Source organism: Aspergillus uvarum (genome assembly GCF_003184745.1).
Source record: "Aspergillus uvarum CBS 121591 unplaced genomic scaffold BO82scaffold_8, whole genome shotgun sequence".
Taxonomy (NCBI): Eukaryota; Fungi; Ascomycota; class Eurotiomycetes; order Eurotiales; family Aspergillaceae; genus Aspergillus; species Aspergillus uvarum.
This window is the reverse complement of record NW_020291305.1, coordinates 353,175-366,768: the sequence shown is the minus strand read 5'-3', so window position 1 is coordinate 366,768 and position 13,594 is coordinate 353,175. Positions and strand designations below refer to the sequence as shown.

At 51.9% G+C, this 13,594-nt stretch overlaps 7 protein-coding genes across 7 annotated transcripts; 4 read left to right on the top strand and 3 right to left on the bottom strand.

Moving 5' to 3' along the window:
• Positions 1–251: 251 nt before the first annotated feature.
• On the top strand, positions 252–1,870 carry BO82DRAFT_351430 (uncharacterized protein). The gene is made up of 3 exons (XM_025634421.1): positions 252–773; positions 849–885; positions 969–1,870. Exons 1-3 carry the CDS (start codon positions 648–650, stop codon positions 1,586–1,588), a joined length of 783 nt encoding a protein of 260 aa, XP_025495271.1. The 5' UTR covers positions 252–647; the 3' UTR covers positions 1,589–1,870.
• On the bottom strand, positions 1,447–2,100 carry BO82DRAFT_351429 (uncharacterized protein). The gene is made up of 3 exons (XM_025634420.1): positions 1,805–2,100; positions 1,596–1,666; positions 1,447–1,479 (listed from the first exon to the last, which is right to left on the bottom strand). The coding sequence occupies exons 1-2, from the start codon at positions 2,002–2,004 to the stop codon at positions 1,660–1,662; spliced, it is 207 nt and encodes a 68-aa protein (XP_025495270.1). The 5' UTR covers positions 2,005–2,100; the 3' UTR covers positions 1,447–1,479; positions 1,596–1,659.
• A 1,306-nt stretch (positions 2,101–3,406) lies between these two features.
• BO82DRAFT_399017 (uncharacterized protein) lies at positions 3,407–3,721 on the bottom strand (the record flags this gene model as incomplete). Its single annotated transcript, XM_025639074.1, has 1 exon — positions 3,407–3,721. The coding sequence occupies one exon, from the start codon at positions 3,719–3,721 to the stop codon at positions 3,407–3,409; it is 315 nt and encodes a 104-aa protein (XP_025495269.1).
• A 1,818-nt stretch (positions 3,722–5,539) lies between these two features.
• Positions 5,540–6,463, bottom strand: BO82DRAFT_198841 (uncharacterized protein). The gene has a single exon (XM_025630581.1). It carries the CDS (start codon positions 6,119–6,121, stop codon positions 5,603–5,605), a length of 519 nt encoding a protein of 172 aa, XP_025495268.1. The 5' UTR covers positions 6,122–6,463; the 3' UTR covers positions 5,540–5,602.
• Positions 6,464–7,405: 942 nt separating this feature from the next.
• Positions 7,406–8,395, top strand: BO82DRAFT_351427 (uncharacterized protein). Its single transcript, XM_025634419.1, has one exon. It carries the CDS (start codon positions 7,683–7,685, stop codon positions 8,130–8,132), a length of 450 nt encoding a protein of 149 aa, XP_025495267.1. The 5' UTR covers positions 7,406–7,682; the 3' UTR covers positions 8,133–8,395.
• A 1,472-nt stretch (positions 8,396–9,867) lies between these two features.
• On the top strand, positions 9,868–10,607 carry BO82DRAFT_351426 (uncharacterized protein). Its single transcript, XM_025634418.1, has one exon. It carries the CDS (start codon positions 10,217–10,219, stop codon positions 10,433–10,435), a length of 219 nt encoding a protein of 72 aa, XP_025495266.1. The 5' UTR covers positions 9,868–10,216; the 3' UTR covers positions 10,436–10,607.
• Positions 10,608–11,358: 751 nt separating this feature from the next.
• Positions 11,359–13,408, top strand: BO82DRAFT_198800 (uncharacterized protein). The gene is made up of 6 exons (XM_025630580.1): positions 11,359–12,053; positions 12,121–12,200; positions 12,256–12,466; positions 12,534–12,614; positions 12,667–12,726; positions 12,785–13,408. The coding sequence occupies exons 1-6, from the start codon at positions 11,614–11,616 to the stop codon at positions 13,119–13,121; spliced, it is 1,209 nt and encodes a 402-aa protein (XP_025495265.1). The 5' UTR covers positions 11,359–11,613; the 3' UTR covers positions 13,122–13,408.
• Positions 13,409–13,594: the final 186 nt, after the last annotated feature.

The window sequence follows — 13,594 nt, the reverse complement described above, 5'->3', positions numbered from 1 at the left end:
GGTTCTTGACAGCTTATAAAATGATACTCATATCGTAGTATTCGGCCGAATATTTCACAGGGCATCGGTCTTCTCCGAGCGTTTGTAGGAACGTATTCCGTGGGAAGCTTACTTGAAAAAACGATCAAACGCACCCGAGGTCCTGGCCGACAATTTCCGCATAGCGCGTAGCATAAATGCTGAGGATCGGTTGAACAAACGAAAAAGTTCTATGGGCATTGCGAGCGTTTGCCACCCGTCCGGCATAAGCATGTGCATACGGGGGCAGTATCTCATGAAATCATGACTTTTTCCCTTTCTCTGGCAGATTGCTCGAAATAGCCTAGCTTGCATCTGACAACCGTTCACAGTGCACTTGTGTAGCAGCTCATTGGAGTGCGGGATTTGGACTGTGGTGCATCCATGGAACGCAGTGATGCTCCCGCATCCACGATCCGGAGTATAGCATCGATCGAGCCGTTGCCCGTCCTGCAAAGAGAAATCGGGGCTACTCGGGCCAGCTCTGGGGGTCTAGACCCTTGTGTGCTGGGGAAGTTCATTGAATCTTTTCATCTTCAACTCAAGATGTGAAGATTCAAGTGATATGATTGACATAGAGACCGACTGCCGGACACGCAACACTTTGATCGCCTAGCGAAGCATGCACAATGCAAGTGTTGGCCTTCTTGATATCGTTAACCGGTCTCGCAACAATCGCGGTGGTTCTCCGGTTGTGGACTCGGCTGCGTCTGCGGAGTGCGGGGTGGGATGATTTGCTGATTGTGGTGGCTCTGGTAGGTGTTCCTCGAGGCTGTATACATCTTGGCCATGAACATCACCCTTCATCCGTCTCCCTAACATAACCATAGACCGCCAACCTCATCCTCTTCGCCTGCCGTGTCGTCGGCAAGTCTTCCACCTAATCCTTCAAACCCCCCTCACCCCAATCAACCTCATCCCTAAAATCCCCAAGCTAACCCCCCCGCCAGAAATCCGACACGGCCTCGGCCACCCCCGCGAAACCCTCACCCCGGCCGCCTTACGAACCCAACTCAAAGTCCGTCCTTCCCCAGCCTCCCAATCGCTTTCCCAAATAAACAACCCACCTAACCGAGAAAAGGCATTATACTTCTCCCTCCCTTTCTACCACCTCACCGTCATCACCAGCAAACTCTCCGCCCTAGCCCTATACACGCGCCTCTTCCGGCTGCGCCGCGTCCTCCTCACAAGCTACAGCCTTGCCATCCTCCTTACTGTCGCGGGGCTGTGGATCATCCCCAGCGCATTCCTCTTCTGCCTGCCCGTGCACGACTTCTGGTCTCTGGGCCAGGATGCCGGGCAGCACTGCCTGCCCAAAAAGGCCGTGTGGGTGAGCAACGGCGTCATCCAGATCACGACGCACGTGGTCGTGCTGGCGATCCCGCTGATCGTGATCCCGACGCTGACGCTGCGGCGGCGGGTGAAGGTGGGGTTGTTTTTGTTGTTCGGGGTGGGGTTGATGTATGTCCCCCTTTACCTTCTGTTTCTTGATTTCGGGCTTGCGGAGGTGGATTGGATTTGGTGGATTTGGATTGCCTTGGATGGGGTGCTCATGCTGATGTTGTGCTGAGGATTAGAGTGGTCGCGATCAGTATCTTCCAGCTAGTGACGGTGATTGAGATTCTGACGAGGGGGCGTGATTTAACGCGTATGCTGCCTAGCCTACCCTACCTTACCCTACCTACCTGCCCTACCCTATCCTACCCCAACCAATTCCACGCATCCCCATCCACGCCACGCAGCACAACACACCACTAACCCCAATTCCCCGGGTGCTGGGGCACAGACAAATCCCGCACCACCACCCTCCTCGCTAGCGCCGAAGCCAGCGCCTCCATTATCTGCGCCTGCATGCCCCCGCTCTACCCGCTCTTCAGCCGGGCGTGTTCGCGCTGTCTGCCCATCGTCGAGCGGGTCTCGGCGCGGGTCGGATGGAAAGGCGTGGCACGGCCGCATCACCCACACAACCAGACGGTAAGCATCCATCTGACGCGGCCGGTGGTGATCGAGAACCCGATCTTCTTTGATGCGTTCCGCATCGGGGGCGGGAGTTACTCGGCTAGTGTGGAGGTTATGGTTCCCCCTTCTGGGGGATCGGGGGGTGGGGAGGGGAGCGGGGAGCCGGGGGTTTCGGTGTTCAGGACTGTTGATATTGGTTATGATTTGGAGAGGGGTGGGGTTGGGGATGTTCTGGGGGATAGGGAAAGGGATAGGGATAGGGGTTGGGGGGTGGATTTGGCGGACTCGGGGGAGAAGGGGAAGGGGTATGGGGGCAAGGTGGTCAGTTTTGAGGAGTAATGTACAGTGGATTGTACATTGTCCTAGGGGGCAGTGTGTGTTGGGGGGGGGATACTGCTGGATATAGAATTTTTGCATATGTATGTACATTTAGATAACTTCATGCTGAGAGATAAGCTGTGACCAGACGTTCCTGAGTCGATGTAACGATTTTTGCATGAGGCGGTCATCCTATGTGCGTTGTGTCCAATCCCGCACTGTATACATACTTCAACTAAGCAAAATCAAACCGTTGAATAGTCGGACGTATTTCCCACATATGCCTCTCCCAAAATCCCAGGGGGAACCGAGACCCCCAACGAAATGGGCCGATCAGGCTTTGGGCTTCCAGCCGTGTGCGGTGATGAGGTGTGGCCCGAACATAGTCTTTATATCTAGTATTGCCCACTCGGTGCGTATCCTATCAGCTTGGGCGGGCACCTATTGTATAGCCGCGAACCTTTCAACACACCGCTGCTAACTCCAAGCTCGCGCGCCTCAGCCTCTACAGATGAGGCCATCCTGGGCTATCCCCCTGACTTGCTTAGCCGAGGACGAGAAAGTAATCAGTGATTCGATGAGGGGTATGTAACCTGTTTTGTCCCAGCTTAAGACGCAACTCCTGACCAACTGGCATGATAGGACCAGTCCGATTCCCCGAACTCATCGGCGGAAAAGAAGAAACGGTCCTAGTCTCCATCGCAGAAGAGACCGATTAAGAGGAGGGAACTCCCGATAGACTTTTTCTAGAATGCTGTGCTGGAACCCGCGGAGCAACTGGTATACGACGGTGGACCTGCTTTCGAACCCATGGCTCCCACACATGGGATCTGCGACCACCAAAGAAGCGATTATCACCTGTATAGCATATCCGAGACCACTCTTACTCACTCATGGGCTCTGGTGGATCGAGCTATTGCGGTTCTTTGCGCCCCACGATCCGGTAAATCGAACGGCCACGCGCGAGAGAGCTCCAATTCTTCTTTCTCGTATCGCGCATGCGTCCACCAAAGTCGTATCTCGCCTTGGGGAGAGTGCGGTCGAGAGCTGCTGGTAGGCGGCGACTTTTTGCACCTTGAACTTAATCTGCACGTCAAGTTGATCCCACAGGCTACTCAATGGCACGCCGCGTGCATTCCCCATTAGGATGTGCTCCGCCGCCACCGGATTGTCGGTCGAAGAACTCCACGCCAGAACTTTGGGCACCGGGGTACCGAGGACGGTTCCTCATCTCTTCTAATGTGAACACTCTCGTAAAATAGCCACGACAAGGCAAGAAAGATATGCATCCGAAGTCCATCGTCGCGACCTCCGAGGCAGTGGTGAAGTGCGGAAGCCCAGCATTCGGATTCGGAACTTTGCCCACTCCCTGAAACCTATTGTCCATGGTGAAGCGTATAGCCTTATTGTGCATCCCGTCGGCCATTTTTTTCACTGCCGATACACGTTCGCGGCCCTTGCTGGCAGCCTCTGCCGCCCGAATAGCTAGGCAGGCGAGCTCATCCACGTCAAAACGGATGTGTCTCTTGGCCAATTCTCTGGCCTCGTCAGTGAGAAATCAGCCGCGGGTGAACTGAAAAAGGGTTCCATCGGGTGCTGTCCGCTCGCACGGGGAAGGGGGTTTGGTCGCTGTCAGTTGCCGCCGGGTTTGGGCGCTCAGCATCAGTCGGGCGGGGGGGGCGGCTTTGACTTCGAAAAGGTGGTCTGGACGCGCAGTGTGAGCAGAGCGCAAGCTCGCGAGCCAGCGGTAAGTTAATACGTACACTAGAGCATCTTCAGTCCGCCAGCGACGGCCACATGAATGCGGAGACTGGGGGTGGGGATAGTCGAGTAGTTGGGGAACTTTGGGTGAAGGAAAGAGAACTGGGAAACAAAGTAGAGCGGTGAGTGGTTACTTGGATGTTGAACAACATTCCGGAGGTTTGGCCCTGGTCGCTGCCACTGCTATCATGATTAGATCCCTAGAAAAAGTGAATCATTGCTTCTATGGCTCTGGGGTCGTTGTCCTCGTGTCGTATATTGTTTATCTGTTACTTCCGAATGAATTCGAATATGGCTCAAGCCTTACTTACTTTTCAGTTGTGGTTGGAAAGTTGGAGAGGTCATCGTAGTATTTATGAAATATACAAAACTACTTCTTATTCTACTGCTATTCTTCTCTCCATGTATATATTCCAGGTGATGGAATCAGAAGGTTAAATAGCTTCAAGTTCATATTTCTACTGCTTTAGTGTGAAAACCTCTGTCGCCAATATATCTCAGCTGTCCAGCTTAGGCTCTCTGCATCAAACAGAACCGTTGTTTAATTGCTATTACTTCGTTGTACACACACCCAGCACCGTACAAGGCATTCATTCATGATAGCGGACTGATAGCCAGGGCTCTTACCCGCGTGCGGACAGCTGAGCGTAAAACTAAAACCCCCACCTTCTAACACCCGTCCCCTCCCTTCATTCCCATATCCTCCCCCCCACAACCACCATACTTAAACTGCCCTTCCTCCCCTCCGATTCTCCGAACGAGGCTACGAGGCTACGAGGCAAAACGGCGGCTCTGTTCTGAACATCCGAACCATATCGGGGAAGATCAACGACCGACCAGCTACTCGTTGTTGAACCTGCATTGCTATGGACACCTGCAACTATCTCCGCTTCCCGACCGGGTATAAGTTACTCAACCTTTTTTTTTTCTGTGCATGTATTTCCGGTACATCCAATTTAGCATCCACTGATTTTACACATAATTACCGCATCAGAATCTCCGTCGGCCTTTGGTTCATTACAGACAATCTGGCTAAATATCCAGATGGTGGTCGGAGAAAGTAGAATAGTGTGCTGTGCCCCCCGGGCAGCAAGGCTTGGACCATGTTCGTTTGGTCGAGACACCGGAAAACTCAGTTGGCTAGAAGTTTAGCTCAACTAGCCAGCTAACCAGCCAGCTACTGCGTCATGTCTCGTTAATACTCAACAATCGATTGTCACTGGATCAATTAATCAAAGTGGCTGACAGCCCATCTGGTCTGGCACATGGCCACATGCCGGCTATTGACACTAACCTGTGCTTGGCGGCTGGCGCTCTCCCCTGAGTGGGGTTGGCGCCCACGCGTGGCGTCCACACAACGGAAAAATCGGACTGGCGCCGGAATCACTGATAGGACTGATCGTATAGAAATTTGGAGATGATTGGTTCAGCTGCTAGCAGGATAATAAATAACAGGCGCTTAGACGGAGAAAGCGAGGGGAGCTCGTTATGGTATCGGATAGGTTCGTCGTAGGGTGTTTTTTTGGTTTTGGCTCAGCCTGAGCGCTCAATCCTGGCGCGTACTTTGGACAGATAGGGGTGGGGAAAAACAGAAGGAAAGGGAAAGCAGAGTATCGAAGTTGTCCTGTGATTTGTTTCTAAGGTTAGATGAATTTCGTATTTCCGAACAGATCGGAGCCGATAGCTCTCCCTCCAGGACAGAATGAGAGGAAACATTCTGAATCAGGGACCGGGAATGGAAAGTTAAAACCCCACGAGGGCAACAAGGAGGCTGGCCTTTAATTTCACCCAACCCAGAAAGCAGCAGGGCAACATCATGCCATGGTTCGTGATGACAGTTCCTGGTGTTGGTGGTGATGATGATGATGATGATGATGTTGTTGTTGTTGTTGTTGTTGTTGTTGTTGTTGTTGTTGTTTGGCTTGCTTACCTCCCAACCCGACCATCCCAATCCAAGCCAACCAAACCCCCTACTCCCCCCTCCCACCCCCCTGGTAACCCTACTAGTACATACTACATACGTAGTAGTACTGTACACTACCCAGGGGGGACAACCATGTGGCATGACGGCTACTACCCACCACGACGGCACTCATTTCGGCCGCATGCGGCATCCTAGGCAGGATCATTAAAAGTGCCACAGCACGTGGAGATGGCCTTTAAGGTCGATCGACAGACAGATCCCGGACTAGTCGCGCCGTCGAGTAGCATTCTAGTCGGGTGTCGCGCAGGTTCGTTTCTTTGTTCCGCCTGAGATTCTGTAACGGTACTACACAGGCCTGGCCTCCGCGAACTCTCAAACCTGTTGTTGGTTGGCTCTTGGGCCTCTTGGGCCTCGCGGGCGTGCCAGCCAGCGACGGGGAGAGGAGCGACTCAGACAAGCGCGTGCACCAGCCGAGACGCCTTGGTGCCTAAGGATTGTCGAAGCGCTGGACTGTGCACAGTTACGCACCACCCACCACGAGGCAATCAGACACGGTGGAAACGCCTTTCCAAGATGCACAGCGCTTCGGATGGATGCCGCCGAGCAACGGCCCCATTTAGTTCCTTCCAAAGTCAATGTTTCTCGGTCAATTTGTCAAGTCACAAGTGCCAACCAAAGGACACGACAAACACCTGACACTCAGACAACATCATTGGCATGACTCCTAGTTGGTGGAGTTCAGCTCAGCTCAGTTGCAATTTGGCGCTGTCCGTAAACGAATAGGGGTATGTAGAGAGTAGAAATGGACAAAATTGGTCGCAATCAAGATCAGTCAATCCTCATCGTCATCCTCATCATCCTCATCATCCTCATTCTTATTGTCAATCACCGCCTCGTGACATGTCGCTCTGGAACGGGACGACAGAGGGGCCATTTAGTTTGGGGATGTCTCTCAATTCCGTACTTTGCACTCGCTAAGCGTCTATCTCGCCTCAACTATTCAACACTTCGGCCCAAATGCGGGCGGAAGGGTGGATCGTAGGCAGTGCAAGGGGTGTTATTATTATTGCCATCCTCATTTGAATTAATTGATGAGAGGAAGAGGAGGGGGGGGGGGGATGCATGGGGGATGTTGGTTCCGATCAGAATACGAGGATGGTGGGTAAGTTAGGAAGTGTAGTGTGGTTCTTCGCCTCGATTACGGAGCGTCCTCCCTGTTGACAGCAGGCGTTGTTTTGGAGGTTCTTGATCCTGGCCGATCATTGCCGTGGCGGTCAGCAACCTCCCACACAATCACGAATCACGGGATCGGACCATCGGGCCCTTGCCATGCTCCGGACATGGTATCATTTCCTGATTGGTAATGGTGGATGCGATCATAACTGGAATGGGGCATTTCCATCTTTCATCTTTCATCTTACATCTGCTCTTCTGGCTCCTCCCTCCCCACCCGTCGGCGGCTCTGACCGTCCGTCCGTAGTCTCGCCTTGAGGCGTTCCCAATTTGGTCAATTAGACTACCTTCAATCCAGTGAGCTCCCTACCTTACCTTACCACCTATACTCCGAACTCCGTACTAGGTATACTTTGCGAGTACTTTTCTGTCACGAAGAGTACGAACTCCGTACTGCGGTCACTGTCCAAGGCAGAACGATGTCATGATTCATGATCCGGGAATCCTTCGGATGTGACAGCTCCGCCAAATGGAACACCAGGCTTTTCTCCGCCTCAGGCGTCATCGCAGAGAGGGGGAACAAGAAAGTGATGCGGAAGCGACGCCTCCAACGGTTGCGAGATCACCCCTCGTGGACAAAAGTGCAGGGTATGCAAGCCTGCGAGGCCCATGTATCGTCACTTGTCGTGGAATCGGACGATCCTCCACGCGCGAATGCTGTCCGTCAGCATGGGAAATTCTAGAAGGACTGTACACGAGTACTGCATGGATGTATCTTAGCGGACAAGCTAGAGCAGAGCTTGAAGCAGAGTCCGAGCAATATTACGCACATACTCTGGACGATGTGCGATGGAACTATCAGGTAGCTGCTGCCTTAGCCTGTCAGCTCCGTACCGTACAGTCAGTATCTTCCCGACAGCCGTGTCGAAAATCACCGAAAAGTGGATTTCCGGCCTGGCGTGCGGACTATGAGTATTAGGCTAGCAGGGGGGAAGAGCCTTGTCATGATGTGATGTCTTCAAGCTGAAGAACAATCCAGAAAAAAAGACCAAGAAGACCCTTGGTTGGAAAATCCATACTAAATCAATCGACTCATCAAGGGAGAAAAAGAAACGACCGGACAAAACCCCAAGGGCGGTCCCAAATCTGGCAAGAGTCGAGTTCCGTAGCGTGGCTGGCGGCCGCTAATGTCGTGGGGGCCAAAAACCGGCCGAAGCAGCAGAAATTGGGGATAAAAAAAAAGAAAAAGAAAAAAAAAAAGAAAAAGTGAAGAAGGAAAGAAGGAAAGAAAGAGTGCTGAGTCTGAGGTCTGAGGCAACCAACCCGAGGACTGCACTACTCAGTACCAGTACAATAACATTGCTCAATAAGTCATTGATAGATGAAGTGTTTCCGTGGGTGATGTGAGCATAGTGAGCGGGGACAACTCTATTATACTTCTAGTATGGATTCTGGATTCACATATCGCAGGTTCCATGGGAAGGTACGGAGTACGGAGCACAGTAAACTCGTACAACGAGGCAAGCAGGCAAGCAGGCACCACTTACTCGATGAAACATTGATCGATCGAACGAGCCAATTGAGTCCCGGCCGGAAGAAGTTGAGGCATGGATCCCCCTTGCGGCTTCCCAGCTGTCCTGGGCCCTCCAGTCGCCCTAAACTGCCATCCATGCATAGCCCGGACCCCCGGAAAGGATGGATTTTAACCGCTCATTGCTTATCGCCATGTGGTTTTTTGCATCTAACCAGGGCCATGCCTTTTTGTGTTATCATGACGATCGCGCGGGCTCCACGTTGAACATGGTAGGCAGCGTTATCGTTCGCTGCTTGTGTAAAAGCCCACTCACCAGCGGTGGGTGACTAGCCTTGTAGACTCTAGCCTTGGGATGCCCCAGTTTGACGCTGCGAAGCCCCACCTGGGATGGCCAAATCGGGGAATTGGGTTATCCTGCCTCGCGGTTCCGGCCCCCAAAAACCCATTCGGATTGCAAAACGAAGCGCTGTTAGACAATTGGAACTTTGAACTTTCACCCAATTGCCCCTCTTCCTTCACTGCTACTATCGACATACGTACTGTACGAGGTATAGTACTAGGTCCAGTACTAGGTCCAGTACTGCGTAGATACTTCTCTGCTTCGTACTCAAGTCTCACCATCCCCTCGAGCCCCCTTCGCCAACAACACGGTGGAGGATGTAATAACTTAATCATGTTCTATTATTTGCTACATTGCGACACACCAGTGAGACGGCACATCAGAGGAAGCAACCCTTGTTAGCGGGAATGTTAAACAATCTATTTTCCCAAGGGGGCTGCGTCGGTATCGCGATTGATATTCGATCCTGCCAATTTCTCCCCCAGTGCGATTCGATATTGGCTTGAGTGGATGGTGAGTGAGGAGCTAGTTTCCAGCCGGACTGTTCACTATAGGACTGCTATAGTTACTACTAACTAGGAGCTTGTTTCTAGACGTTCGAGGAGGCTCTCAGGCCAGGCTCCCGCGGCCTTGGGAGATTTCCTCGAGCATCGACTACTACTTACCCCTGTCCGAGCTCCAGCCTGACTTGCCCAGTGTTGGTATGGAAGGGAGATCAGACATGTAGTAGCGGACGACTGATGTCAATTGGTCTCTTTTGTTTTGACTTTGACTTTCCTAGGGTTCCTATGCCCCCTTCCCCCTCCCCCTCCCCTCTCCGTTTCTCCCCTCCTTCCCTCCCTCCCGTCATCTCGGGTGGGGTCAGACAAACGGCAAGTGGCTTCCAAGGATCAGGCTGATGCGATTGAGCTACGTTGGGACCTTCCGACCTTCACGTGGCGAGGGTTCGAGACTATTCCTCATCCAGCCTCCTGACTCAGAATTGACGGTCAGAGCCGGGGCAAACCAAAGGGAAATGGCCTATGATGAAACGAACATTTCAACAGTCAAGTCGGTAGACCCGTGAGAGAATGCAATCGAATTACATTCGTTGCCATTCATTGTCTTTGCGAGAGGGGAGTTGGTCTGTCAAGCGCCGCCGCACTGCACTGTCCAAGTGGGCTGGCTCCTCAAACCTAACCTACCTTTCATGCCATTATTGCCCCCCTCTCTCTGTCTCTCTCTCTCTCTCTCTGTCTCTCTCTCCATTCATCAAGCAATCCACCGATCCATTTATCTACTACTCTCTACCCTTCCCACCCACAGCCCCGGCCGAACAATGGCCGCTAATCTGCGCGACCGATGGAGACGCAAAGCCACCAGGGGTCGCAAGATCCATCTCTGTCAATGTTGGTTCTCTGGGTTCTAGATTCATTCAGGAGGAAGAAGATCGTGTCTCATCCACAGCCGTGGCAGTGAAAAAAATAGATCGACCATCTATCATGGGGACTTTGATTTCCCCAACCTTGTTAAGACGGATGAAAATCATAGGGACGAAACGTCCAAATTACCAAAATTACACTTAAATAAAAGAGAGACCAAAAATAAAAAGGAATCGAGAAAAAAAAATCACAGACGCCGAAAAAAAAAAGTTGCCGTAGCTCCATCGAGAAGAAGCACGCGAATTGCGCGCAGGGTTAGGGAAAATCCGAGAGAAATAATCATCATCATCATCATAATAATAACAACAATAATAATAATCATGATGAACGAAGGACGGTAATTACTCTCAATAACCATTGCTTGACGACAGTAAAATACATACAACCCACATTCACTCATGCGCCCATACGCCCATACGCCCATACGCATACCCGCCCACCACAAGCTGTCAAACTGGTGAAGACCAGACCAGGGACGAACTACCCAGTCCCCAAAACCCCAAGACCCCAAGAGTCTTCTCGGCCCCCGTTCGTTACGCTTGTTCTGGACGGATTTGGCTGCTCCATCAGCAGACCGTTAAATACTCTTGTCTGACCGGTTCCATGGAATGGACTCAAGAGATCAGTTTATCTTTCCCCTCTGCTATCTATTGATCTATTGATCTATCGATCTTTCGATCTATCTGCAATCTCATCTCTCTGTCTGACTGTCTACCTCTCTACCTGTCTACCTGTCTGTCTGTCTTGTCCGTCGTGTCTGTCTCTCAACTACCTAGTAGTAGTTTTTGGATGGTCTTACTACCCGTCCCGTCACCTCGTTTTCGGTGGATATAGATTGCGCTGTTGATTCCGAGAAGGATTCCCGTCCGTGGGTGCTAAGACTACTACTTTCCCACCACCGACCAAACTGTATGTCCCATCATCACCATCAGTGCTTCGGGCTTGTTCCAGTCGACTATTCGTTCTTCCTCCTCCACTCCCATTTCTATTATCCGTCACCCGCCAGCTGCCTCTGAATCATCTACTTCTTACTCTCAGTCCTGTTTTCTCTTTCTTGCTTCATCTCCCCCGTTGAACACCCACTGTGCTTTGATTATCTATCTACTTGCCTCTTCTGCCTCTCTTGTCTTTTTGCCTCTGAGCATCGGATCCACGCAAATCTTCAATGCTCTCGAAGGGGATCCACCACTCACCAGGATATCCGCATTTCTATCACAGGCAGCTCAGTGGCTCTTGCGCACGCAGCTGGAATCTCCCGTCATCCTCATCACCATCGTCTCCATCCGATCTAGCCAAACTGGACGATTTTCGCCGGCCTAGGTCCGTAGCGCCTCAGAGTACAGCAGCTCCCACACCCGCCATTTCAGCTTGGTCCGCTGGTGTCCCACACCCTGGCTCCGCGTACAACGCTCCTGGAAGCCTAAGATCGAGCATCAGCACAAACGAGGGACAGCACAATCTGCCCGTATTGCATACCATTCCTAGCATCGGCAGAACGCCATTCCCGTCCGAGCTGGTCCCGCCCGACAGTGAGCCGAGAGGACTCCCTGCAACCGGACTACTGCGCAGCAGAAACCCCGAACAAGCCAGTTTTCACACCCCACGGTACGTTGGACATTTGACCCATCTTTAGCCCTGATGGACGCGAGTACTAAACACCAAGTCTTACCAGAGCCTTGCGAGACTCTTCACAATCGATGCATCCCGGATCAGTAGCCTATCTGACTTCAAACATGGCACATAATTCACAGAGTAGGCCGGACCATCGACTCCTTGGTCTCCCGAGCTTTTGACTGACGAGAGACAGACTATGGCTGGCAAAATCGGCTGCCTCAGCCTCTCCATCCCTCCTCTATGTCAATGGACCAGCATCCATTTCCCCCAGCCCAAGTTCTTCCGCCACATCCCAGTTATTCAGCTGGCTATCCCCCGCAGCCTTCCGGTTCTCAGGGTTATTATCAACCAGGGCTTCCTTCCGCACAATATCTGATGCCACAGAGCCGGCAACAACCTCGAAGGTACTGCCTCTACAGTTGAGGTTCAGATCCAAACCCAGGAAAGAAACTAATTCCATGGCTTTCACAGTACCTCTATGCCATATTCATATCCCAGCAGTTCCGTCTCAGGCAGCCCGCCATCGATTCCAGATCCAGCATTCGCTCCAGCGTAAGCACACCTTACACTTCCCTTGAGCATCTTGATGCTAACCCGACATCAGGCCATCGTCCTACCTTGCAAATCAACCGGACTACTACATGGCACCGAGCTCTTCACTATCGTAAGTGATTTGTTATTATTCGACACTGATCAAGGTCCCGCCTAACATGACAACCAAGCAGACAAACCCCTAACTCGATACCACACCCCCAAGGGCTTATGCCTACAGGGACAGTTTACTCGTCGCCTGAGTCCGCGCAAAACTCTTCCGATCCGGAACAACAAGTTCGTGTTATCAGCTTTCGACCAAAGCCGCAGTGTTGGGACCACGGATGCAATGGCCGCGAATTCTCCACATTTAGCAATCTTCTACGCCACCAGAGAGAGAAATCGGGCGTTGTGGCGAAGGCTGAATGTCCCAGCTGCGGTGCCGTTTTTACTCGGACCACAGCCCGAAACATCCACGTCGCTCAGGGGAAGTGTAAGGGCATTGCACGTGAGCCGTCGGCTGAGTGAAGTGTTGGGGCGCCTTTTTCTTACCATTCTTACCACGCGCCAAGAAAAAGCATACAGCAGACCCTTTTCTTAGACTACGATTACAAGGACCTGTCTTCAGAGCACATATCTACAGTTGTCGAAGACACAGCCGCAGGAAAGCTGTCGTCAATTTTACACCAGACCACTCTACGCGAGATCACGGGTGGAGCGCGGCCAAGGCACTTGCCGATACGATATCTGGCGGGCGAATGACCCAAGCCAGTCTGGGCGTGAGGGGTACGCTGGATCTACCAATAGACACATTCCGGAGTGTCCATTCTTTGCATATTACATTCTGGGAGCGATTATTTCTTGCATTGTTCTGCTTTTCATTTATCTTGATTTAATACCCTATGAGATTGTTCTTGTTTGTGTTACTGTGATACACCATTTATATCTTCGGCAGTACCTTGGACTGCCAACTTACTTAAGCGACTTCGCGATATTTTCTA

Bases quoted from the DNA above. Each gene is read 5' to 3' on its own strand.
- BO82DRAFT_351430 (XM_025634421.1), top strand. From the start codon at position 648: ATGCAAGTGTTGGCCTTCTTGATATCGTTAACCGGTCTCGCAACAATC. The intron at 774-848 runs GTAGGTGTTCCT...ACATAACCATAG, and splicing joins TGCTGATTGTGGTGGCTCTG to ACCGCCAACCTCATCCTCTT. The intron at 886-968 runs GCAAGTCTTCCA...CCCCCCCGCCAG, and splicing joins CTTCGCCTGCCGTGTCGTCG to AAATCCGACACGGCCTCGGC.
- BO82DRAFT_351429 (XM_025634420.1), bottom strand. From the start codon at position 2,004: ATGGATGCTTACCGTCTGGTTGTGTGGGTGATGCGGCCGTGCCACGCC.
- BO82DRAFT_198841 (XM_025630581.1), bottom strand. From the start codon at position 6,121: ATGCCACATGGTTGTCCCCCCTGGGTAGTGTACAGTACTACTACGTAT.
- BO82DRAFT_351427 (XM_025634419.1), top strand. From the start codon at position 7,683: ATGGAACACCAGGCTTTTCTCCGCCTCAGGCGTCATCGCAGAGAGGGG.
- BO82DRAFT_351426 (XM_025634418.1), top strand. From the start codon at position 10,217: ATGCCATTATTGCCCCCCTCTCTCTGTCTCTCTCTCTCTCTCTCTGTC.
- BO82DRAFT_198800 (XM_025630580.1), top strand. From the start codon at position 11,614: ATGCTCTCGAAGGGGATCCACCACTCACCAGGATATCCGCATTTCTAT. The intron at 12,201-12,255 runs GTAGGCCGGACC...GACGAGAGACAG, and splicing joins CATGGCACATAATTCACAGA to ACTATGGCTGGCAAAATCGG. The intron at 12,467-12,533 runs GTACTGCCTCTA...TGGCTTTCACAG, and splicing joins AGCCGGCAACAACCTCGAAG to TACCTCTATGCCATATTCAT.